Source organism: Carassius auratus, chromosome 35 (genome assembly GCF_003368295.1).
Source record: "Carassius auratus strain Wakin chromosome 35, ASM336829v1, whole genome shotgun sequence".
Lineage (NCBI taxonomy): Eukaryota > Metazoa > Chordata > Actinopteri > Cypriniformes > Cyprinidae > Carassius > Carassius auratus.
This window is the reverse complement of record NC_039277.1, coordinates 11,489,495-11,517,392: the sequence shown is the minus strand read 5'-3', so window position 1 is coordinate 11,517,392 and position 27,898 is coordinate 11,489,495. Positions and strand designations below refer to the sequence as shown.

At 38.9% G+C, this 27,898-nt stretch overlaps 1 protein-coding gene across 1 annotated transcript; it reads right to left on the bottom strand.

Annotated features, from left to right (window-relative positions):
- Positions 1-523: 523 nt before the first annotated feature.
- LOC113053904 (endothelial cell-selective adhesion molecule-like) lies at positions 524-27,812 on the bottom strand (the record flags this gene model as incomplete). Its single annotated transcript, XM_026219077.1, has 7 exons — positions 524-2,050; positions 2,106-2,235; positions 2,315-2,437; positions 2,573-2,728; positions 2,874-3,075; positions 9,056-9,198; positions 27,791-27,812. Coding segments are annotated over 7 exons (861 nt in total), but the record flags the coding sequence as incomplete, so codon positions are not given.
- Positions 27,813-27,898: the final 86 nt, after the last annotated feature.

Below are 27,898 nucleotides of genomic sequence, written 5' to 3'. Positions count from 1 at the left end.
CATTAGCATAAAAATTAGTCATTGAGTCAATAAAGCAAAAAACGAACAAAATACAATATAGGCTATGTTAAACCAGTGGTTTTCAACCAGTGATTTTTAAAGAAATAATAATATTGTTAATATATGTAAAAATCGTCTAAGTCATTACATAAGATCATCATTTTATATATATAATTAAATAACAAAAATAAATATTAAACTGTATCTATGCTTTCACTATTCAAGCTCGCTGATTGGTTTAAGAAAAAACCGCAAATATTTTTTCTGCTTATGCTACAGAACAGCAAATTCACAAATCCATATGGCTGTCAACATGTTTCCTCCTGACTGCTTGCTCCGCTGACTGTCTACTCTGCCGAGCTCTGCCTGGATCTGTTTTTTTTTTTTTTAATTGTTTTTTTTTTTTACTTTTTCTCAGTTATTTTCTGTTCATTGCCAGTTCATTCAATAAGGAAAGTTAACAATCTAGCTTCTGAGTACAAGTTATTTACCCAACAATAGCGGGGTCAGTTAATTTTTTTGCAGTGGACCACGCAAACATATGTGTTTGGTTGTGTGGGCCGCGAGTTTAAAAAGGTTGGGAACCATTGTGTTAAACATCATACAAAATATATGAAAATGATGACAAAAATATATGTGATGCTAAATTCCGGACTCTGCATAAAATTACAACTAGGCCTATATTTCCTCATAAATGAACATATTGCATTTTTACAGCCAGTTTCTTTTAATCAAAAAATATGATTTTCATGTCTACAAGTGTGCAATACAAGTGTTTCATGTCTATACAATAAATGTCCTTTAGAGAACAGTTTGAGGTTGTCAGTCTGTAGATGACAAAAAGACTGATTTGGGTATAGGCAACAAAACATTTTCCAGTGAAATAAAGTAAAATAGATTGTGAAAAACATTCAAAAGCACTGTTGAATACATACAATACAACATACTTTAAAAAAAACAGCAGTTGTTAATAAAGCATTTTTGAAAAAGGTGGTAAAAAATACGACATGATTTGGAATACTTACAGATTGAGATTTATTTTATGGTCTGGTATACATATAAAGAGACCATCAACTGCCATTTGCAACCCATTTTGCTTCTGTAATATGACACATTTCTGAGTAAAACCAGTGACGTTCATTAAGAAAATAAATCCATTTTGAGTTCATGTTTCCCTGGTAAATTTCTTTCCTTGGTAACTTGATCTTCTACTCTTATTATGACCTACATTTGCAGCCTGTCTGCCTGTCATATTTTTAAAGAAACCATTTGTTTTGTTATAATTTTGTCAGCACTAACTGTAGTAGCATTAGCAGTACTCTGGAACAATGCTGATAGGAATGACAAGGAAAACTATTTTCCCTCACATCAATTATCATTGAACAGGAATAATTAGTTTTTGTATCTGGTGTTCCAAAAAAACATATTTGCTGTGAAATTATGACCACAGACCTTGAATGAGAAATAAATACCTTATTTGCAGTAAGGTAAAGGAATATTTATAATTATAGTTTACATGTTCAATACAATACATTAGATTTAAAATATCATCATGGGGTACAAAAACACAATATAAATTAAGCTACTACCAAATTCACTTCTAAATTGAAAAAAAAAAGAAGCCACACATCTTTAAGAGTAACAGTTTCTAAATATTTGCCAAAAAACATTTAAAGGCCAATATAGCAACTTGATGACACATTTTAATTGATGTCCATTGAGGAGTGCTGGGAGCCTCCACTGGTGCTGGGGGGTCTCGAAGGTCCACGAGGCAGGGTTGGGTTGGTGTTGTAGCCAGGCAATGTGCGCTCCAGTGTGGCATCTGCTGGAGGCTGCGAGCGGTAGCCGCTTATGCTGCCCCCCGTGGCCGTGAGGATGGATGCCGTGTCAGAGTGAGGGTAATGGTGGTGGTTCTGAGTGTCTCGTGGGTAAGAGCCGGTGTGAATGGAGGACAGGGTGCCGTTTTTAGAGATGATAAGATCCAGTGCCACTCTTGGCCCATGAGATGCGTTTGGGAGCCTGAGCATCCTCTCGGTAATACACAAAAAAACTATGTCTTCACAAGTTAGAAATCACTAAATCAATCAACAAATCAATTATCTTACATGATATCATTGGCCAAATCCTCCTCTGTGTCTTTCCGTCTTGTCCACATGAAGACGAAGAAAAGAATGATTAGGATGAGAGCCAAAATACAACCAACCGTAACACCAGCGATCATCCCTGCATTAGTTGCTGTAAGACAGGAACAGGAAAAGTTAATCTATGCCCTTTAATTAACAACTTTGTTTTATCTTCAGATGACTAAAATTACATATGATGACTTCCAGGTTGATGTAGCACGTCTCCGTTCCTGCAGAGTTGGATGCAGTGCACATGTATTTCCCCGACATATTACTGCTCAGGTTGTTCAGTTTTAAAGTTCCTGCTGTTTCATCTACAACAACAATGGTAAAGTTAGATTTTCATGTTTACAAAAATAATATAGCATTTTTAGTTAATTCTAAGGAGACACAAGATGCTAACAGAAAGGAGAATGAATACATTATTTAAACATATTCTTGTGTCTTACTTTTGCTGTGAGGGAAGAAGATCTCTGAGCTGGGGCTGGTTTTGGTCCACTTGTATCCTGGTGTCGGTTTACCATCTTTAGAGTTACAAGCCAGAGTGATGTTCCCTTTAAGAACAGGCTTTCCTTTAACTTGACAAACTGGCACTGAAGGAGGGACTGAAATAGACAGGATGGGTCACTTGATGTTAAATCTGCTTTTAAAGAATGGCCTGTGTCAGAGAACAAGCATCTGACATGGACACAGGCATGTGTGTTTTAGGAGTATGCATGCGTGCACCACAGTGTGGCAGTAAGGACCCACCTTTAACATTAAGGATGATCTCTTTGGTGTCTGCTGGACCTGCTGGAATGACGACCTGGCACATGTACTTCCCCGAGTCTGATGCTCTGGCGTTGTTAATGTACAGGGACAGGTTGTTGTTGGTCATATTATGAATAAAACCGACTCGACCTGCAAACCGGGAATTGCTACAACTTAAGACTCCGCCGACATATGAAATGATCTAAAGAAAAACAAAGAAGAGGGTGGAAGGCATCAAAATTACAAATGAGGTATGAACTGTTGACAACAATTCAGGAGATTTAAAGTGAAACATTTTTCAAAATATACAGGTATACTGATTCATTACACTTTATTCACACACACACACACACACACACACACACACACACACACACACACACACACACACACACACACACACACACACACACACACACACGCACACACACACACACACACACACACACACACACACAGTCTGGTGCACTATTCTTGCAGGGCCTCTCTATAGGCGTAAAGGTTTTTATACTTTAAAACTGTATTTTCTATTGTCCTAAACCTACCTCTCATAGAAAACTTACTGCATTTTTACAATCTCAAAAAAACTCATTCTGTATGATTTATAAGATTTTTTATGTCGAAGTCATGGCCTAATGGTTAGGAGTCTCAGGCCGGCAGGAATTGTAGGTGGGGGGAGTGCATGTTCAGTGCTCTCTCCACTCGCAATACCACAACTTAGGTGCCCTTAAGCAAGGCACTGAACCCCCCCACAGCATAAATGGCTGCCCACTGCTCCGGGTGTGTGTTCACAGTGTGTGTGTGTGTTCACTGCTCTGTGTGTTTGCACTTTGGATGGGTTAAAAGCAGAGCACGAATTCCGAGTATGGGTCACCATACTTGGCTGTATGTCACGTCACTTTACCCATGGGGACCTCAATTTAGGTCCCCATGGTGACACACATATCCCCATGAGTTGGTGTTTGTTCAGGTCTAAGTCCCCACCAGTATATAAGAAAACCTGTGCACACACACACACACACACACACACACACTAAATGCACATTAAATAATTAAACATTTAATAATATATATATATATATATATATATATATATATATATATATATATATATATATATATATATATATATATATATATATATCATATCCAGACATCCCAAGTCTCCCGGAAGTTCCGGGAGTCTCCCGCATATTGAAAGCGGCTCCCTGAGACCCGCAAATTAGTTAAAATCTCCCGGAATCTAGACCGAGCGAGCAAAAGCGCGCATGCGAAACAGATACTGTGTTTCAAACCGTGTAGCGCGCGCACGGCAGAGAGGGAGAGGCAGCGAGAGACCTTGCGTGTGTGTGCTAATGTGTGTGTGTGTGTGCGAAGCGTATGTAAGACAGAGAGCATCCTGATTGGCCTGTTTCTGCAAATCAACCAATCAATTGTCAGTGTGGGCGGGCTTTTATCTCTTCTCCCGTACAAAATTAATCGGTTATGTCTATCTAGAAACAATGAACTTTTGCTGTTCCAAAACTGTCTCATGAAGGTTGAGAATGCCCAGGCTAAAATAACTGTATAAACATTTAATAACACTTCTGATATGCTGAGTCCCTTTTATTTGGTTTGTTTTATTTTATTTATTTTGTTTTAGCTTATTTTTATTGTTTTTTTTTCAATCTAATTTGTTCTCCCTTGTCATGTGAACATTATAGAAAATGTCTTCTCAGATGATTTGCTGGAGGTGTAACTCTTAGTTTATGATGCAATAAGATTTATATTGTACATTTTGAGGATGTAATATTTGTTTTCTTCTTTTTTGTCAGATGTTTTCATTGTTTATTGTGATAAAAAAAAAAAGTCTATCTAGAAACAGGAGCACCATGGCAGAGGGAAAGTGTCACAAAAAAAAAATTTTTCATTTAATCTGCATATTATTCAGGCTAGTTGCCAAGGCTACATGAAAACAACAAACTCTTTTGACCTGTTTAAAGTTGCAATGGAAAATAAATAAAAGCAGTTTACATAAATTGTATAAGCAGATTATATAAATAGTAAAAGAAATCTACATATTTAAACATAATTAACAAATAATTACATAGGCCAATAGCTTATAGAAATAATATTTTATGCTATATCTTTTAGGGACCACAACATGTTAGGGAGGCTAAGCGCAGGGAAGTTCTCCCATTCAGATAGGCAAAGTCTCACTGAGAAGGTGACTACAGCTGAGATGTATTTCCTTTCTTTTTTGGGGGGGGGTCTTCAGGATACCTCCCTGAAATGACTTTTTGCAGGTTGGGATGTCTGCATATCTATTGGACATTTCTAATACTAATTAAATATATTGCAAATACAAAAAAGACAAGAAATTGCTTAGACAAATGGCTGTAAATTTGTAAAACAAAAAAAAAAAATGACATAAGATCATCAATCTCTCAGAGGCAGGGACAGAATTTCTCAGAGGACAGGTCTAAAGGATTCTTATTAGCCTATCCTTCAGTTTGTAGAGTTAATCTCAACTGAAGAAAATGCAGAATAGAGAATTTTACAATCTGCAGGTAATACAGTTTCTTACAGAGTAATGAGATGCCATGTAATGCAAAATGAAAGAAAACTGCTGCCAAGAGTGGACATTTCAATCACAGTATTACTAGCTCTTAAGGTAAGATGGTTTGAGTTTTCAGACAATATGAGATATGTACAAATCACCTACATGATTTCTTATACTTTCAATATTGTTAATACAAAAGAAAAGTGATCCTGTGATTGCAATATTTTTATATGAGAATCGATCCTACATTATTTAATTGAATTAAAACAGAAAGAAAATATCTATATAAAATGTGATAATCCAAATCATAACATCCAAAGATATAGCAAAATTTACTGGCATCTGCACAAAAAATAACAAATGAGTACAAACCTATCCATAATACCACACCATTTTTAAAATCTAGTTTGGGCTGACATAACATTATCAGATTTCATTATAAATCTATGCTTAATCCCTTCACTGTACAGGAAATGTGTTCTCATGATTATTTGAGTGTGTGTGATAATGAGTAGTAGGATTTCGTCTGTGTGTACTCTTGAATCCTAGAACTCGAACCGGAGTGATCAGGGATTGACCATTATATTACATCAGCTGCATGTCATGTTATGTTCTGAAAGAAATCTCTCAATATAAATCATTATAATGACTTTTATTAAACTATTAAATCAAATTGAAAACAGCCAATATATGCACATGACACAAGATAATGCACTCCTTATATTTCTCAGCATTCTAGTTGTAACAGGGTTGACGAGTCATTAGATGTACGGATCCGTTCGCAAGCTTTTATTAGAGAGAGACATGGTCATAACAAGCATGGGTCAAACACTGGCAAACAGACATATAGAGGGCAAGACACTAGAATAATCCTAGGGCATGCGTGGGTCTTCAAGGAGCTAACAATATAACCAGTAACCAGAAAAAATGGGTTAAAACACGAGAAAGAGGACAGGGCAAGGAAAAGTCTATACTATGAAAACTATACTTGGCAGTGTGTGAGAGGAAGTCCAATGCTTATAAAGCATGTCTGATGATTGTGCTGTGTATGTGTGTGTGCTCTTGTTTTTGTGATGTATCAGGACACAACTTTGTATAATGACATGGGTATGACACATGTATTACAGAGGGTGACTTATGAGGACATAACCCATTTCCCCATTTTTCAAAACGCTTATAAATCATCCAGAATGTATGAGAAAGTAAAAATGCACATTAGTTTACTGTGAGGGTTAGGGTTAGGGGTAGTGTTGGTGGAGGCCGATAAATTATACAGTGTCTACAGTATAAAAACCATTACACATATGGCATGTCCCCGCTTTTCACAAAAACAAACATGCATGTGTGTGTGTGTGTGTGTGTGTGTGTGTGTGTAATTGGTGGAAGCTGTGTATGATAGTTATCAGGTGACTGTAATTGGTGCAATCGAGCATGGGAAATGTAGTCCAAGGTGTACTGTGTAGTGTGAGAGTCTGTGTTGTGGTTGATGACCTCTGGTGGTGAATAAATGACACTAGTTAATGAACTGTATTACTTTTTAAGTCTTTATTATTTTGTGATTATTAGTATTAATATTCATATTCATTCATGTCTCTCATTTATTCCAACAAAAAGAGCTTAAGAAATCCTTTAATATAAATATGAATTATTAAGGGATTACAATTATTCCTTACCTTAATTGTTTATTAGTAACTAAAAGCACTATACAGTATATGGGTAAAATAGTAATTTTACTATGACAAGCCTAAATTATGCTATTATTATCATTACTACTACTACTACTATATTCTGTCTATCTATGTGCATCTGACTACTCACTGTACACACTCTATACACTACATTGGGATTTTATTTTAATCCTAGTTTATTTACATTTTTTTAATTATTATTTCTTAGGTTCATCTTATTTTACTATTTTTTTATCAGCTATTTATTCATATTTAATTCACAGTCAAATTAGCTGACTAGGTATGCTTTAAACAAATAAAGGCAGCATATAACATGTTCATGTTTTTAACATCAGGATTTTTGGGTGTAATAGGTACAGTTGTATGCGAAAGTTTGGGAACCCCTTGTGAATAGTTTTAACAAAATAAGAGAGATCATACAAAATGCATCTTTTTACACTAAGAACAACAGAGGGACTCAAACACAACCATTAAAAAAAGTTGAAAACTTTTGAACAGGATGAAGATGTCCAAATGTTTCTCATTTTGTTGTAATATATATTTTTTCCATTTAGTACAGCCCTTCGGAAGCAACAGAAGATACTAACATGTTTCCTGGACGATAAATTAAAGGTGCTTTAGGGAACTTTTGTAAAAAATATATTTTTACATATTTATTAAACCTGTCATTATGTCCTGAAAGTAGAATATGAGACAGATAATCTGTGAAAAAAATCAAGCTCCTCTGGCTCCTCCCAGTGGTCCTATTGCCATTTGCAGAAATACATCGCTCCCGGTAAAAAAAAAAAACAATCAGATCTGCGGTACGTAACTTTGTTTGTTTTCAAAATGTAGAAAACTTTGTATAATAAGCGAGTACACCATGAATCCATTTTCCAAACCATGTTTTTGGCTTGTCCTGAATCACTAGGGTGCACCTATAATAAGTGTTTATATTCAGACTATTTTAGATCGCTTCGGGGATACCGCAGCGGAGTAACCCAGTACCTTTGTGATTCTTCATAGACATAAACAGAGATAAGTAGTTCCGGCTACGATGTTCTTCTGCAAAACGCAAGCAGTTCTGTTTATTAACCGCTAGAGCGTCAAAAGTTCCCTACCGCAGCTTTAAGTACAATTTACCTTGATCTTCAAATTCAAAAAGTTTAACTGTTTAGATCAAATGAAATGAAAGTGACAAGTGCTTTTAACCTATCCAAAGTGAACACAAGTGAACAGACACACACACAGAGCAGTGGGCAGCCATTAAAGCTGCAGCATCCCGGGAGCAGTTGGGTGTTTGGAGCCTTGCTCAAGGGCACCTCAGTTGAGGTATTGCCAGCCCAAGACTCAAAAACACAACTTAAGGGTTAGGAATCAAACTCTCTAACCACTAGGCCACGACTTCCCAAATAAGGGACAAGGGACTCATGAACAACCATCACAAAAACAACAAAATAATAATCCAGGTAACCACATTTAGAACCACAAACCTTTGAATGGGGTTATTTCAGCTATTTCTTTTTTGTCTTGTGGACTAAATATAAAACATATTTTATGTAAAATATCTTACTCAGGACATACCTGAATAAAAAAAAGGAAAATCATTTTGTTTGATCTCTCTTACAACATTATTCACATTTTCACAGATTCTTCAAGGAGTTCCCAAGCTTTTGCATGCCACTGTACAGTATATAAATACACTACATTTAAAAGTCATCATTTATTAAAAAATAATTTTTTTACTTTTTTGCAGTTCACTTAAGTATTTCTACAGTGTGACAAATACATTTTGTTAAGTATAAATATTCAGTGCAGTCTCTCAATTAATAAGAATAAATAGAAAAAATGTAAGAGTTTATCAAATTAATAAAATCACATAATACTGATGGAGTATAGCATGTCACTCTGCAGGACACTGCTGTCTCTGTCAACAAAAACAAAGAAAAACAACATATAGAAAAGAGAGTCACCATTTCTGTGCTGCTGGACACATAGCTCCAGATCACTGTACTTTTCTGAATCTCTGGACCAGTGTAAGAAGCCTGCAGCACTACCCTCTTCCCTTGGATTACTTCTACATTTGTCTGAGGCAGGTGAAGTTGGGCCAGGTCACCTGGAAAGATAAAGAGAGAAATCAAAAATAATTGAATAATATAACCATTCAACCCAGCTGACAGCCTACATGTCCAAGTGCACTCATTTGAAACCCCAATAAAAGCTAAAAACATTCAGGAGTGACATACACTCTCCCAAGTGGAGGTAAACAAGCTGAATACAGCTGTCCTGGTTGTCTGTCTGATCCTCCAGCTTGGCCAGGAATCTTCAGCTAGACACCCAGAGAAAAAAAAAAAGCATGCCACATACAGACTCATAAGAGAGAATCTGCTTCTTAAATGCTCTTCACATATGATTTCAGATGGAAGTCCGTAGGGAGAAATATTGGGTGAAGCTCCTGCTGAGCATCTTGTTTCAGGCTTAGCAGAATGTACATGGAGGAGAGGGACATTCACAGGCCCACTGCAATGAGCCTCAATGCCATGCGTATGCTGAATTCCCCTCCCTTAAGTGAAACCCACTAATCCTCAACTAGAATCCTGTTTGTGCTAATCTTTCTGACATTTTCTTCTGCTTTATGTTTGCAGGCTAGTCTTTAACCTGACTAGCAATTATAGTCAAACTGCTTCTCCAAATAAAGCTGTTAAAATGTAGCCAATATATGGGACTGGAATCATATGTTTAATTGAACTTCATGAATGTTTAAAGGAATTAATCTGCCTTCACTGAAAAACAGATTTCTGGTCGTGTCTCTTCGAGATTTATCTTGCAATCAGTGTCAGTTCTATTGTTTACCAAAAATGAAGAAAAATCTACCCCGTGCTCCAGTCAGCCTCCCTCTGTCATTTGAGGGCACCGTTAAGGACCAGAGGTCACGGCAGTGATCCGGAGCCCATACCCTGAACTGGTTCCAATTAGTTAGTAATTAGTAATTAGTTAGTAATTGGTTCCTGTTTCCTGTGCATTGTGTTAAAACAGGGATTCAGGAAAAAGAGCTGGGCCAGATAAGACAAAGACTGGGACACACTCCAACAACACAAAGAATGCAGGGTCACACACACAAACACACACCTGCATCACCATCTAAGATCCTTAAATAACTTAAATATGAGCCCTTGTTGCTCCTGCATCAATCGCTGCTGTCAGGACGCTCCTCAGGCCAAGATAGGATCACTTTAACACAGTTACTTACAGCTGAGGGTCAAATATATACAATATTAAGACGGGGCAGGTGCCCATCTTACGTAAGTAAAATTCAGAAAATGATGCATTTGATAACTAAGCCACATGCTGAGGATAAATGTCCAAAAACGAATTACCCATCTACAAAGACAATGTAATTACCATAGAGCTCCAGTCATCTAAATCTTATGGAAAACAAAGCCTTATCTCTAGCTCTGCAAAGCTAGTATAACAAGAAAGAGATCCGTCTCAGTGTAGGATGAATGCACTTTATCAGTTTGAGGAGCAGTGTGGACTTTTCGATTAAGATGTGCATTTCAACGAGGTTCTTATATACATCAGAAGCTTGACCACAACAGTAGATAAAGCTTCTCAGGTAGGCTGAGTGAGGCACTGATCTTAATTTGTTGAGCTGAATAAAGATCATCTCTGTCCAAGTGCCATCAGAAAGAATACAGCTTTATTTATTCTGCTCTTTCTGTCATTTACATCATAACATAAAAACAAAGTAGCATCAGCGCTATACTTTATTCAGTATTGTAGTGGAAAATATCAGTTTGAGCCAAAAATATTAGCAATAAAATTAACAACACCATCAGAAATGACAAGCATCAAACCTGGATTACAGTTTTGGACTGGATTACATTACATTCTCAGAAGACTTGAGGTTCCCACACAGTGTTACTTCAGTTTAGCGATGACCCAGACCTGATCTGCCAGACACGCAAATACACACATTAAATAAGGTGCTAGATGAGACACAGATGTTGTTAATAATTTAAAGGAACACTCCACCGTTTTTTGAAATAGGGCTTATTCACCTTATTTTCTACATTTAGATATGTGGGCAAATGCATTTTTGTGTCAGTGCATGCATTGTTTTAGTTTGACTGGGTCGGCGTTAGCTTAGCTTATCACAATGAATGGAATCCTTTATTGCCAGCTAGCATGGCCTGAGTAAAAGTGATCAAAAAAAAAAAAAAAAAACCCACCTAATTACTTCTTGTGGCCTGCGTATTCACAGCGAGTACACATAGCGATCCAGATTAACACTAGGCGATTTCCTAGGCAGATATTGACTTGGGACTATATTATGGGGAAGCACAGGCGAAGCACTGCTGCTTAGGCGAAGCACTGCTACTTCGGCGCAGAGATATCACGCAACACATGAAATCCCACGACTTCCGTCAACATACCGGCGTGAATAGTAGCTGCCTGGCTATTTTCCTTACAGTACACGAATGGCGATGAACATGGCTGATTTTGAGAGAGACGAAGAGGGTGACTTCTCGGACAGTGAAGAACCAGAACCATACCTATTTGAACAAGAGTTTACAGAAGACGAGCTGCGTGCTTTGGAAATAGAACGACAGGAGGAGGAGGTTGAGATCGCTCAACAGCCTGAGGACGTTAGGATGAGAGCCAACATGAACTGGTGGTGTGAATGTGGGGGAATATGCCAATCTATGCCGACGGAAATAGAGTGTCTGTGCTGTAGAGAGTGGGACATGTTTTTGCCATTGATGACCAGGCTCAACACGTCAGATCAAGATGAGCGTGCCCGAAGTTGTGTCACATCTACAGAGGATTTCACGGCGCTGATCCATTCTGCAGTAACGTTACTCTATTTTTTTTTTTCTGGTGTGACAAAGTGAACTGGAAAAAACGCCCCATGCCGAATGGACCAAATGGACAGCTGTCCACAGAGTAAGTGATTATTTTAATCATGACTCATGTATAGATCGACCCATATTATACTTGTATTCACATAGAGTTGATGTTTTCATGTGTTGCATGATATCTCTGCGCCGAAGTAGCAGTGCTTCGCCTAAGCAGCAGTGTTTCGCCTGTGCTTCCCCATAATATAGTCCCAAGTCAATATCTGCCTAGGAAATCGCCTAGTGTTAATCTGGATCGCTATTTGTACTCGTTGTGAATACAAGAAGTAATTAGGTGTTTTTTTATTTATTTTTTGATCACTTTTACTCAGGCCATGCTAGCTGGCAACAAAGGATTCCATTCATTGTGCTAAGCTAAGCTAACGCCGACCCAGTCAAACTAAAACGATGCATGCACTGACTCAAAAATGCATTTGCCCACCTATCTAAATGCAGGAAATAATGTGAATAAGCCCTATTTCAAAAAACGGTGGAGTGTTCCTTTAATCAGCAATCTAACAAGGAAACGCCCAACCATACACACACATAATATGAGGGTGAGTCAGTGAATCCATGAACCGTGACACCGTGACACTACCCCCTCTCCTTTCCCAGGAGAACCTACCTGTAGATTGTACTCATCTATCAGGGAGTGATCCAGAAAGTTCCTAGCTGGAACCCAGCTTCTCTCCTCCTGACCGTAACCTTCCCAGTCCACCAAGTAATGGAATCCACGCCCCCTCCGTCTAGCGTCCAGAATATGATGAACCAAATAAGCGGGTTCCCCATCTACAAGGCGCGACGTGGGAGGAACCGGGGTAGGCAGATTAATGCAGATTAAATTAAAGGCGGACTGTCACTGGACTAAGGATCTTAGTGACAGGAAACGGGCCAATGAATTTAGTTGCAAGTTTATTACAAACGGACCACAGAAAAATGTTATTAGAAGAAAGCCACACTTTTTGAACAACAACGTATATGGGAGATTTCAGCCGGTGGCAATTGGCCTGAGCCTTGGTGTGCGCTCCCACCTGAAGAAGAGTGAGAGGGGTTTGCGACCTCAGATTCCAGACTAGGAAAAACTGGTGGCTGGTAACCTAGACTACTCTCAAAAGGCGAAAGACCCATGGATGATACTGGTAACGAGTTGTGAGTGTACTCAACCCATGAAATTTGTTAGCTTCAGGAGGAAGGATTCTGAGCCACCCTACATTGTAACATTCTCTCCAGATCCTGGTTTGGCTCTCTCGGTGTATGAGCCATATTAATTTGGTATTGTATGGAGTTTTTTCCTGTGCCACTAGTGGGCTGGATGTGTTTTGTGGCCTAGCTGATCTCAGGTCATCCAGGTATGTCATTTAACCCAGAGGAAACCCATACAAAGGTGTTGCTGATTTGGGAAGCAAACAGTTTTCGACTGTGCGTTTGTGTCTTGCCTTGATAGTGAAGAATACGGTTTGTTGTTTTGGTTATGTATTATGAGTCAAGATATTGCCACTGTCTGATATATGGAGGAAAATAAATTTGCTAGATAATAGTAACCTTACTGAACTCTCTGTTTCTATTATGTGAGGACGCAAGGGCACACGTCTAAACTTAATCCGTTTTATTAGCAAGCAGTACTATACTTCGTTTAGTCAGTACAATTATGGTAGAAAACTGCTTCAGCTTGGATAATCGTTACTCGTGAGGACCTGTTATATTGTGGATTAACGGTGTTCATTTGGAAACCATGGATGTGAGGTGGGCAAATGTTTGGAGTTGCCGATTGCTGAAAGGAGCTGTACCGGAGAAGAAAGGGGTCACCGGAATACCAGCATCATCACATCGGGACATCATTCATCAAAGTCGGCCAAAGCTCTATTGGGGTATGTGGTGATCAGCGCTGATATTATGAATGTCCATGGTAATTTGTGTGCACACATTCACGTAAAACCAATGCATTGGTAGTAAACTCGCAACTGTCTAAAAATAAATGCGCGTCTAGACGAGTTGATGCGCAAACACAAAACTATTTGCGGGCTTATTGAATAATAAGCTAACTTTGTGTGGTCATTATGGCCGAAAAGGAAAAAGGCCAACTTGGACTTGAAACTGAACTTTGTGTGGGTGTAGGGGTAAAATCTGTAACTGAAAAACGTGTGGTTAAATTAACACCAAAAGCTTTGTTGGAAAAAATAAGCGCTTTAGAAAAGGAAAGAAAGTCTACATTTAGTCAACTGTTGAATGCAAAAACATCTATTGCTAAATTGATGGATGATAAAGAGCATGTAAGTGAGGTTGAAAATGAATTTAACGTTCAATAAGTTGTGTGACGAGATAAAGCATGTACATACATCTTTATTGGGTTTATTGCCTACTGATGAAGCAAACAAACATGAAATATGGTACCAAGCTAAAATGTTGAATTTTAATGACTTTTTTGTGGGTACAAAACAATGGTTGTAAGACACTAAAGCTTGTTCAGTTACTAAAGGGGATGATGATCATGATAATTTGCTGGGTCAAATTGAAATTCAAACTGTTAATGTCAATGCTGTGAATGGAAATGAGGTTGATGCCAGCAATGGAAGGAGTGCTGCTGGTGGAAAGAATGAGGAAGAGGATGATCAGATTCAACCTCAAGACAGCATTTCAAACGTGCAGTCAAGGCACCATGGCTCAAGTAGCAGATCCTCCAGTAGCAGATCTTCCACTTCTTCAGCCAGACGCATGGCGAAGGCGGAACAGGCCGTGCTCTTGGCTCAAGCTGCTGCCTTAAAGGATAAGCATGCATTGGAGGAGCAGGAGCTCATTTTGAGGAGAAAAAAGGAGCAGCTTGAGCTGGACACTGAGATAGCTGCCACTTCTGCTAAGCTAGAAGTGCTACAGGGTGGTAGCAGCGTCCATTCAAGGCAATCTGATGGAATGGATTCCTATATTGGAGAGGGGGCTAGATCTGAGCTCCCGCCCACCTCTCTCAATCCACAAGCCTCAATATTTGTTCCTCTGCCCTCACAGTGACATGTATCTCTACCACTACAAAGCAATGCTTCACAATTAGCCACGCCAACTATCTTGCCAAAGCCAACTGTCATTCAAGGCTCTCAACCTTCTCAGTTACAATCAAAGACAACTTTCAAAAAGACAACTTTTCAAAAACTTTCAAAGCCTTCAGCCCACTCTAGACCAACAAGTATTTCAACCCCTGCAAGACCAACATCAGACAGCAGGTCTCTACAATTTGCTGCAACAACAGAATGATATAACAGCTCTCCTTGTTAAAATGCAAACGTTACATTTGCTGCCGAGCCGAGAAATTCCAATTTATGATGGAGATCCTCTAAGGTTCAACACATTTATAAAGGCATTAGAATATTGCGTGGAAGAATTGACAGAATTGAAGAACTGTTAACTAGCCAGTACATCTACGACTTCAATGAGCAAGCTTCTGCAGAACAGGAAGAAATGTCAAGGGAAGAAAAGAAGTTTGTGGAGATAATTGAAAGCTCAGCTCATAAATGCTGAAGCCATCAGTGGCAAAGGATAAGTATTCTTTACCGTGATGTTGTTCAGCCATCGATAGACAATACACTGTTGCAGAGAACCATTCTTCTTACCCATGAAAGACTGAATGGCTGGTTGCCACCGGGAAACCCCTGTACCTCGAAACTGGCCTTGTCTGATCCATCCGTTGTTGCAGACGAGTGTCCATGTGCAGCACTAACTCAATTAGTCCGTTGAGACTTTTGGGTGGCTCCAGGGTGTAAATCTCTCCTTGGATGCGGTCAGCCAGCCCATGCAGGAACATGCAGGTTCCACTGCGCCTCCTCGTTCCAACTACACTTAGCCGCCAATGTGTGAAATTCGATAGTGTAATCCGAAATGGGTCTCCTCTCCTGGCTCAGATCAGCAAGTTTACGTGCTACCTCATGTCCCGCCACCTCTGTCAAAAATCTGCTTCACTTCCAGAGAGAGTGTAGCGAACGAGGAGCAGCAAGGATGGTGGTTCTCCCACACCCCTGTTCCCCAGAGAGACGTTTTTTTTATAACAAAACCAAACAAAACAAAAAAAAAAACACAAACTATGCAGCATATAGTAAAAACAATTGCACAAATAGTCTTCAACAATACAGTGCAAAATCAGAGCAAATGATTCACAAACTATACACACAAGATGACTGAGAAATATTCACAGTGCAACAGAAAAAAAATGGTACAAACTATTTTTTTAATAAACTCTATATTTACATAATTATTTAAACTAAATAAACATAACATAAATGATAGACCTGCTGACTGTATTCTACGTCAGAATCAATTTTACTGGGGCATCGTCTAGCGACCGAAAAAGTAAATCCCAGTGCTTTATCAGGTATGTACCACTGTTTCATCCTTGGTTTTGATTTGTTTCATGTCAAAGTTCTCTGTCAAGAGTTTTTTTGTGCTTTTTCAGAGAGTTTTCTCATGCAAATGTGTTATTTTGTTTGTGTATTCATGCACGCACGACATACTTTACTTTCACTTTGTTTTTGTTCATATTTACAAAGAAATATGTTTAGTAGGTCTAGTAGTTCAAAAGACGATTTATTGGTTGAATATGGAACAGTTTGACCCTCTGGGCTCGGGGGTGGGACTAAGCGTCAACAATCATTTCTGTTTGGCTCAGAGGAATGAAAGCGTTGGTTTTTCTGATGAATCAATTTTGTCAAAATGTGATGACGTAATCACGTGCACTACGGCTCCTCTGAATATCCAAATGAAAGAATTAGCGAATCCCAGAAACCTCTGCAGAGTCCGGGGTTGGCCAATCTACTACAGCATTAAAGGGATAGTTCACCCAAAAATCTAAATTATGTCATTAAAGGGATAGTTCACCCAAAAATCATAATTATGTTATTAATAACTCACCCTCATGTTGTTCCAAACCAGCAAGACCTCTATTTATCTTCGGAACACAGTTTAAGATATTTTAGATTTAGTCCGAGAGCACTCAGTCCCTCCATTGAAACTGTGTGTATGGTATACTGTCCATGTCCAGAAAGGTAAGAAAAACATCATCAAAGTAGTCCATGTGACATCAGAGGGTCAGTTAGAATATTTTGAAACATCGAAAATACATTCTGGTCCAAATACATTCTGGTCCAAATATAGCAAAAACGACAACTTTATTCAGCATTGTCTTCTCTTCCGTGTCTGTTGTGAGAGAGTTCAAAACAAAGCAGTTTGTCATATGCGGTTCGGGAACGAATCATTCGGTGTAACCCGATCTTTTTGAACCAGTTTGCCAAATTAATCACATTAATCCACATATAACTTAACCTTTTAGCCAGCACCCCGACGCCCTCATCCTGAAAGCCCCCAAACTTGCATGTGTCAGTGTTTACGAATAGATTAAATGAAACGGGACAAATTTAATCTTGACAAACTATGTATCATTATAAAGGTCTAAGCCTCAAACATCGACAACAGATCACTGTTTTTGAATGGAAAGCTTATAAAGACTGTATTTGCTACATTTGTGTACGCAGTACACATCAAAGCATGATTTAGAAAGGTAAGGGTCCACTGAACGACATCTCATGAAGCACGTTTAGTCCAACGAGGCAATAACGTTGTAATATCGATCATAATTCCTTTGTTTACGTTATAGTTCTTCAGCGACAGAATTGTTTGAATCCATTATGGAATAACTCACAGTCAGAAACTCCATCTTGGTAGTAAAAAGAACGGCATGGTTTTGCAGTGTGCAGTGTCACAAACAGAATGAGACGATCCACCGGAAAAAAGAATGAATGAAAGATAGGCGAAAGATAGTATATTTTAATTTTGCCACTCCCTTGTGACGCGCACTGACGCACCTGTCAGCTGATGGAGGCGGAACTTATAGCGATCGCTTTTTTCTTTGTTTCTTTTATTTTTCAACAGTTTTTACATTTTTGAAAGTGTGTTTTATGTTGAATGTGAATGTATCTGCATGATTACCATATGTTTGAGTGCAAATCAGCTCGCTATTACTGTATGATCACAGCTAGCAAAGTGAACGCGTCTATATGAATAGAGAGAGTGGTTTATTTACTATATGGCGCATTTGTGTTATTACCATCTGTATAAGTGGCCATCAGCACATCAGCACTTATTTGCATCGTAATTCATTGTAAATGCTGCATTTCTAGCAATCTCAGGATTTTCTATAACTGGCAAACAAAGTTAAATCCTTTTTTTTTTTCTTGTTATTCTTATTTTTCTTACTCAAATATTCTTATTGTATTTTTCTAGTGCTTAAATAAATCACTTATATGATGTCTAAGTTTCTGTCTAGTGTTTTATAATGGAAAAAAAATATGCAGTGGTATGTTTAATGACTAAATAGTTTGTAGAAGCCTTCAATACTTTTGGTAAATATATTTTTTTTATATTTGGGGGGTGGGGGTTGTAGACAAAGTCTCATAAAAATATTTGCAGGAGTCTCATTTTTCATCTTATTCAGATTTGAAATAGAAACTCATGAGACATGTGACTTTCAATTAATTTTATAGATTGCTCCAGGTATCATTTCATGTATTTTCATATCAAATAATAAAATATTTAAGAGTGGTAAAAAAAATTCAAGGCACTTCAGTGTCTATAACTTTGAATGTTTTTGAGTATTATCAAATCTGGTTGATAAAAAGTAAAGCCCAAAGGGTCTTCTTTCCAAAGACACCACAATTATGTTTGTAACACACTGAAGTAGGAAACTCTTACAATTATAAGTTTGGTAGAGCACTTTCAGCTGTGAGTCCCATAATGGGAGGTGCTGGTGCTGGCTAACATCATCAAAGTTCAAGTAAACCAATATCACTTAGCAATTAATTTACTCAAACAATACACTGACTGAACTGCTGTGAAGAGAGAACTGAAGATGAACACCGAGCAGAGCCAGATAATGAACAAAACATTGACTCGTTCAGGATTCTTGTCAGGATCCATGCACACCCCCTTAGACGAAACGATACACCCTAAGAACAGAATTGACTGTGCATGGAACACATATTTCTCCGCCTTTACAAAAAGCCCATTCTCGAGCAGCCTCTGGAACACTCGACGTTGTAGTAGACATGAAAGAGGTATTGTTTTGATTGTCACGTGATCATGGCAGAATCTCTGCTTTACATCACTTTTTAAAGCATTCAGATTAGATTAGCGGTTCAAAAGTTATTAGACATTAAAAAACAACAGTTATTTTTAGCCACGGGAGGCTGTCTCTGTCTTTGAGGACAACCATTGCAGAATTTCATCCAAAGTATGTTACAGACATTTCATTAAGACCCTAAAAAACTTGTGGAAAATGGGCATTCAATGTCCCCTTTAAAGTATTAAAATATTTAATAATACAATATACAAGAGTTTCATAGAACAGTTACAGTATTTCAACAATGGGCATTGTATAATAAAAATACTATATACTTAATTTAATACTTCACATACAGTAGTCTTTTTTGGTTATCGAAACTGTAGTTTACATTAGGAAATGCTAATGGAGTACAATGTTATTTTGACAACATGGCTAAACATTGACATCTTGTTTGTGAACAATGAGACAAGGACTTGTCTCTGATGGGACTGATATTTTCATTGACAAAAACTTCTGAGAGATGAGAAATCCCAATAATATTTTCCATTTAATTTAGACAAACTAAAAAAACTCGGATGAAATGAACATGAATATGCACCTGATGTCATGAAAGCAATTTTTAGTTCACAGCTGATGCCATATAGGAGTAACAGCAGTGATGTCATGTTCATTTCATCCCACTCTGAATGTAATATCTACTGTCGAGCTGCTCATGGGTTAATCAAGATCTAGACACACATGGCCCAGATAAAGCTAAACCATCGCTATGGGCTTGATAATCAAACCTCATTAGAAGCATGCTGATCTATTATAAACTATATAACAGAATAGGCCTATTAGTTACTAACCTAAACTGGACGGAGACACGGAGTGCCCTATGACTCACTGACCTGCCTGCGTTCACATTTCACACAGTGCAGATAATAAATTTTGTATTTCCCCTGTGTGGTCTCTCTGTGCATTGCTTTGCGAGATCATGCAGCGCAATTTTTTTTATCTCAATGCTATAGAGTCTGCGTGAGAATTGGGTCAATTGCGTGAGTCTCACGCTGAATGCGTGAGATTTTGCAGCCTTGCATTAAACGCAACAGAAGTGAGATATCTTCAGGCCAAACTTCACAAATATCTGAGATTACAACCACAAAGGCAATGACCTAACAAATGAACAAAACAATTTGAATCAGAGTAGACAGAATTAGTAATAATCAAATGTCCCAAGGTAGGCTAGTTGGCCTAAAAGGATCTGAGTTGATCTTTATGCCATCAAAGAAAATGTTCCTGCCAAAAACTGTTTTTGTTATCTCTCTACCAGAGATGGGAAGTATTTCAGATTCATGTATTTTAAAATACGTAATTGAAATATTTTAAAGCCTTTGGAAAAAATCTAAATGTAATTTAAATATATTTAAGATTAGTATTTTAAATATATATGAAATACTTTGTGCCAGTAAGCCTCTTAATCAGGGTGCTGATTTTGTGCATTATTATGCATTATTTATTATATATATATATATATATATATATATATATATATATATATATATATATATATATATTTGCATTCAGAATAGGTCCAGATAGATTTCAGCCTATATGCCTAAATTGGATGGCCAATTTAACATGTATTTTGTGTATTTTCAAAATACTGTGTTTGTATTTAAATATTTTTTTTTTCACAGTATTTTGTATTTTTATTTGAATTAATTTTTTTAAAGTATTTATGCCCATCACTTCTCTCTAACAACAAAACACATTCAATGCATGTCTAATACAAAATGACGCTCTATGGTAGTGAATCCCGAGGGAAAATAAACAATAGCACTGGCTACCAAATCCCAACAAAGCAGTCCTTTACAAACATATTTTTGTAATAGGGGTCTGTTTTTCAGGAAGGATGGGTGGAGGCCTGAGTAACAGAGTCACATTTCCCGATTGCAGACCTTTCAAACAGTGACTGTGATAATCTGCTGCGACTTCTTTCATCAGGATGGAAATCTTATTCTATAAAGCAAAATTGTTTGACCTGCAGAATGACTTACTGAAATCCTATTTTCAAATAAAATCGAGAGAAAAGTTATTCTACACACCACTGCTGTGAAAGTCAACTTTTTAAAATGTCAATTGTTCAGCATTTTCTCCATCACTGAACGATGGAGAAGTTTGTGTATCTCAAGTTTAGTCATTGCATTAATTTTTGAGAACAGGACATTGAATGTGTTTATTTATTTGGTGGAGTTATCAAGGTGATCTGGGATCAGTGGAATTGCCTGTTGAGGGAATGCTGGAGCTTATCAGGTAGTGCCAGGCGGTCAGACCCAAAAGGCATGAAAATATCCACACACTATGAAACAAGTTTACCAGTCAGTTATATATTGAAGAATATTTATATAAAGTAAATGGTGGTCATAAAGAATGGGAAACAATTTTTTTTTAAAAATGTAGTAAACAGTTTAACTGTGAAGAACCTGTGATGACACGGCTGAGTCAGTTAGATCCATCTGCAGCAGTTTATTAATATAGGTAATTAAACAGAGAACAGCAGACATAAACTCAGGCTGGCATCAAAAGGTAACTCAGGTAGACTTCCGTAGAGGACTCAGATAAGTACCAACAGAGGGGCAATTTGGCATACAAAGTCAGGCACTAGCCTAGATAAGGATGGGTAGCAATGGATAATTAATCAGGTTTCAGAGTCCGGAGATAATACTGAAAAGTGCAACACAGACCAGGGGTAAATCAAAACTTCACACAATAACAAAGGGGAGAGCAGTCCAGATAAAGGGGAGAAGACAACGTGCAGGTGATAATACTAAAGGTAATCAAGATAATTAAGCAGGGTTAGATGGGGATGATTGCAGAGAGGGACATGGGAAATGCAGTTCTAATGAATGCACAAGTCCAGTTTGTTGGAGTTTAATGCCGTTGTGCTAGTTCTTGGATTTACGGGTTCGAGTTGGTGTTTCGCCTTTGCGGTTTCCTGTTTCGGTTCCTGTCTTCAAGGTTATGCCCACTGCAGTCCCTGCGCTGCCAAGGAGTGACTGCCAACCGAGAGACTTGTTCCTACCATCTGGCCTCCTTGCTCTCTTGAACAGCAAATAAAGACTTTATTCATTCGCAACTGGATCCAGTGTTTGTTTACCCTGACACACAGTAATTATGAGCCTGAATTATCAATTGTGGAGGGAAAAAGCAGACCTGCTCCTGACAGCTCTGGCTATTTTTACACCGATGGAGAGAAGATGAACACCCTGATTTGCCTCCTGTACAGATTATTTCTGAGTTGTGAGTGGGAATGAATGGCTAATGACAGTGATGCCCAGTAATGGATTGGGCATGGAGTAAGTACAGGACATCTCTCTCTCATTTAAATGTGTTTTTGGGAGCAACACTCTGTTGGGGAAACCTAGGCTATAGCTTTTCTAATTATTATTCAAGTGTTTCCACAAATGTCAAGATCAAATGGGGAATGCAGGGATGAATGGAGTGAAGTGCTGCCTGTATAAATTAGGAACGAAATAGATAGGAAAATATAAAGTGGGAAAACATTTTTACTATAGAGATTGCGGTGACGGAACATCAAGAAAAGTATCTGTGGTTCAGCTCAAAGAAACACATTACAGCATACAGGAGGAAAAAAACTGTATTTGATGCAAAGCTGGGGTGGTTGACTATCGAAAACCTGGACTTAAATGAAAGATGGAGGGACTCTCAGTAGATCTGAGAATTTGGATGGGATGAAATATTGATGGCCTCAGGTGTGCTGTAATTTTTACAGACTGTGAGATTTGTAATGAGCAATGCATTCTGGGATAGATGATGTTTCCTTTTTGCAATGAGATTTCAAGTAGAGATATCCTGCTTTGAGTGGAGACCGATGTTGGGGCACCAGTATATCTTCATATATGACCATCTCAAGTGAGCACACACACATACACACACACGTGTGTTTCTGCATGTTGTAAAGCATACTGCATCACCTTGCTTCTAGACTGAATGATGTTGCTGATGGAAGCAGCAAAGTATGAGATATTAGCTCAATATACAGTACAGACCAAATGTTTGGACATACCTTCTCATTCAAAGAGTTTTCTTTATTTTCATGACTATGAAAATTGTGTCACACTGAAGGCATCAAGGGCTATTTGACCAAGAAGGAGAGTGATGGGGTGCTGTGCCAGATGACCTGGCCTCCACAGTCACCGGACCTGAACCCAATCGAGATGGTTTAGGGGTGAGCTGGACCACAGACAGAAGGCAAAAGGGCCAACAAGTGCTAAGCATCTCTCGGGGGAATTCCTTCAAGACTGTTGGAAGACCATTTCAGGTGACTACCTCTTGAAGCTCATCAAGAGAATGCCAAGAGTGTGCAAAGCAGTAATCAAAGCAAAAGGTGGCTACTTTGAAGAACCTAGAATATGACATATTTTCAGTTGTTTCACACTTTTTTGTTATATATATAATTCCATATATAATTCCACATGTGTTAATTCATAGTTTTGATGCCTTCAGTGTGAATCTACAATTTTCATAGTCATGAAAATAAAGAAAACTCTTTGAATGAGAAGGTGTGTCCAAACTTTTGGTCTGTACTGTACACCACAGAGATGCATCATCACCCCATGGGCTGTCTAATTTATTATTATAAATCATCATAGAAATAGACTATACTAGTGGTGGGACGAGACACTTATCTTGAGACGAGACAAGACTGGGTTCACAAGAACGAGACAAAACAAGATTTTAAAACTTTTTTTAAAGAAATCCTCAATGATGAATTATATTGGGAAAATAATCTTTTATTTGACTGAAAAGAACAAAATGCAAAAAGAAATCTAGGTGCATTTTGAAGTGAACTTCTACTTTATGAAATTAAACTTCTATTTTAATGAATCATATGCAGTAATAAACATGTAAACACTGCAAAATATTCTGCCACAAAGTTTACATCATTTAGTAAACTGATTTAAAGAAAACATCTCGGTTACGTATGTAACCATGGTTCCCTGAATAGGGAACGAGATGCTGCGGTGACGTCACCACGTATGGGAACACCTTCGGTGTGATGAATGTCTGAAGCCCTATACCATCCCGCCAATCCTATTGGCCAAATGGCGCATGGCACCACCCTACACATGCGCACGCATGATATACCTGGGTGCCGCGCGCCATTTCGCTCAGATTTCATGACTGAAGAAGAAGAATGCTATCAAGGTATGGCACGGCCAGGACCGCAGCATCTCGTTCCCTATTCAGGGAACCATGGTTACATCCGTAACTGAGATGTTCCCTATCATAGGTCACTTCGATGCTGCGGTGACGTCACCACGTATGGGAACGCTATACCAAAACGCCTGATGTACCTGATAGCTGGGATCCGAGGAAGCAACTGCTCAAGCGGAGAGAACCCGGGAGCCAGGAGCCATCCTCACATCCAGACTGTAGGACTTGATAAAAGTGCTCGGTGAGGACCATCCTGCCGCAGCACAGATATCATCCATAGAAGATCCACTGAGAAAAGCTTGAGAAGAAGCCACAGCTCTAGTGGAATGAGCTTTAACTCCTAAGGGCGAAGCGAGTCCGCGTGCCTCATAGGCTAAAGATATTGCCTCCACCAGCCAATGGGACATGCGCTGTTTTGTAACCGCATGGCCCTTACTCTTATGTCCAAAACAGACAAACAGCTGGTAAGACTCACGCCATGGGGCTGTACGATCCACATAAGTCTTTATAGCTCTCACAGGGCAAAGACTTAGATCTCCTGACCCTGCCTCAGCAGAGGGTAAAAGCTTCCAGGACCTCTTGCTGAAAGCGAAAGGGTTTAGATGCGACCTAAGGAACATAATTAGGCCTGGGCCGCAGCAGCACCTTTACAGAGCCCGGTGCAAATTCCATGCACGAGGGTGAAACAGAAAGAGCCTGTAAATCCTCAACTCTCTTGAGGGAGGATAAAGCCATAAGAAGAAGTGTCTTCAGTGTCAGGATTTTATCTGGTACAGTCTCCAAGGGCTCAAACGGATAGGGCATAAACCTTGCAACACAATGGATAAATCCCATGAAGGAACTCACACGGGGCGGAAAGGCCTCAGCCGTCGCGCACCCTGTATGAAACGAGAAACTAGTGGATGACGGCCCACTGAGGCACCGTCTATGTATTCGTGGTAAGCTGAAATGGCTGCCACGTAAACTTTTAGAGTGGCTGGTGTCACTCCATCAGAAAAACGGTCCTGAAGGAACCCCATTACTGAAGCCACTGGGCAGTAAACTGGATCCACATTACGATTTCCACACCAGGCTGTAAACAGTCTCCACTTGAAAGCATATAAGCGTCTCGTAGAAGCTGCTCTAGAATTCAGTATAGTCTCAGTGGTTTCAACAGAAAGACCGGGACATACTAACGCACTCCGCTCAGTGGCCACGCCCACAGTTTCCATAGATCTGGCCTCGGGTGCCAAATCAGTCCCTGTGCTTGTGATAATAAATCCTCCCGAAAATCCGCCATAAAAGATTCACCGTCTGGGGGTGTAATCTCCATTCCCCTTGTTCCAGAGCCTGTCTGGATAGCAAATCCGCTCCGAAATTCAATCGTCCAGGGACATGAACGGCCCGGATCGACAGAAATTTGTCCTGAGACCAAAGAAGAACATGTCTCGCCAGCCTGCACAGGGGGTGAGAGCGTAATCCTCCCTGATGATTCAGGTATGACACAACCGCTGTGTTGTCTGATCTGAGCAGCACATGACGGCCGATCAGCAGATCTGCGAAATACTGGAGAGCCAGAAAAACTGCCAGTAATTCCAACCTGTTTATGTGCCAGCTGTGCTGAGCTGCTGTCCACACTCCATGGGCTGGGCGCCCTTGACAAACAGCTCCCCAACCGGTCAAAGACGCGTCCGTCGTGACAGTCTCTCGGAAAGCATAAATTCCCAGCCGAACTCCTGTCAGGAGAAATTCGGTCGACATCCATAGTTTTAGCGACATCACACACCGGTGTGTCACCGAAATCGTTCGATGCGGAAGACAACGGGGTGAAATATTCCGCCTTTTTGTCCACTACTGAAAAGGGCGCATGTGAAGCAATCCCAGACGAATTATGGGGGATGCCGCTGCCATTAGACCTAAAAGCCTGAGGCACAATCTCACTGTCACCGTGCGACCCGCTTTGAAGCACCGCACGCATGACGCAATCGACTGAGCGCGCGGTAGAGAAAGCTTTGCTGTCATCGTGCGAGAATCCAAATCTATTCCCAGAAAGGTTATCCGTTGAGAGGGGATTAAAACACTTTTATGGAAATTCGTGCGTAAGCCCAGGCTGTTTAAATGATTCAGCACAAGATCCCGATGAGAGTGTGCTTGAGTCTGCGATTGCACAGTAGCCACAAATTTACAGTTGTCTGGGACATCATGAAATGTTCTTTAGCATCACAAACCATAAAATGTAACTTAGTCAGGGTTCTGCTATGGTTTAGCATGGTTTCCAGAGATCTGGAGCTGATTCGGGGTAGCTCGGTGGTTTGTGACTGTTGTCTCGCGGTGCGCTGTCTTTTAATGGTGCTGTAGGGAACTTTTGTAAAAAAATATTTTTTACATATTTATTAAACCTGTCATTATGTCCTGACAGTAGAATATGAGACAGATAATCTGTGAAAAAAATCAACCTCCTCTGGCTCCTCCCTCCCATTTGCAGAAACTCCATCGCTCCTGGTAAAAAATAACCAATCAGAGCTGCGGTCCGTAACTTTGTTTGTGTTCAAAATGTAGAAAAATGTATATAATAAGAGAGTACACCATGAATCCATTTTCCAAACCGTGTTTTTGGCTTGTCCTGAATCACTAGGGTGCACCTATATTAAGTGTTTATATTCGGACTATTTTAGATTGCTTCGGGGATACCGCGGTGGAGTAACCCAGTACCTTTGTGATTCTTCATAGACATAAACAGAGATAAGTAGTTCCGGCTACGATGTTCTTCCGCAAGACACAAGCAGTTCTGTTTATTAACCGCTAGAGCATCAAAAGATCCCTACCGCAGCTTTAAGGGGCTGTTCACATCTCGTGTCTTTTGCGCACTCAAGTTCGTTATTTCCAATGTAGGTGTGCGGTATGCGCGGTCATAATGGAAGCGACACGGTCGCGAAAACAGGCTTGTCCCATACTTTTGATAACAGTGGTCTCTGTTTTTGTGATAGAATGCAACTTTCTCCATTTCCAGTATGCCTTTACGCGAGATGTAAACAGTGTGACGCGTCTACGCATTTCCCGCACGTAGATGTCTTTTTGTAGTCGACGTAATCAATGATGTTGACGGGTTGTTGCAGCACTAATTTATATATATAGGAAGGATACATTTTGTTTTAGAAAATATTTATTAGATTTTTTTCTTCCACTTTTTTATTTATTCCCACACATAAACTATAATCTACATTCATGTTTACTTTTATAATATTCTTATTCTGTCTGGTCTTATTCATGTAAACAACTGACAAAAGCAAGAAATATTTAATGAACCATTTTGTTACAATTTTAAATATATACAGTATTATTCAACACTGTTGACCTGTAAAAAGTGTTTTTGTTTTTATTTTTTTATCTTTTTACTTTAAAAACTACCTGAATCGAACTTAACTCAAGTAAGCAACCATTTCTATCCAGTATGTAAACACCCGCACACAGTAACAGTTCGTTTAGTCTAGCACATCAGTGTTGAAGCAGCCTACCTGAGATAGAGCACAGAAATGTGAATATATATATATATATATATATATATATATATATATATATATATATATATATATATATATATATATATATATATAAGGAAGGAT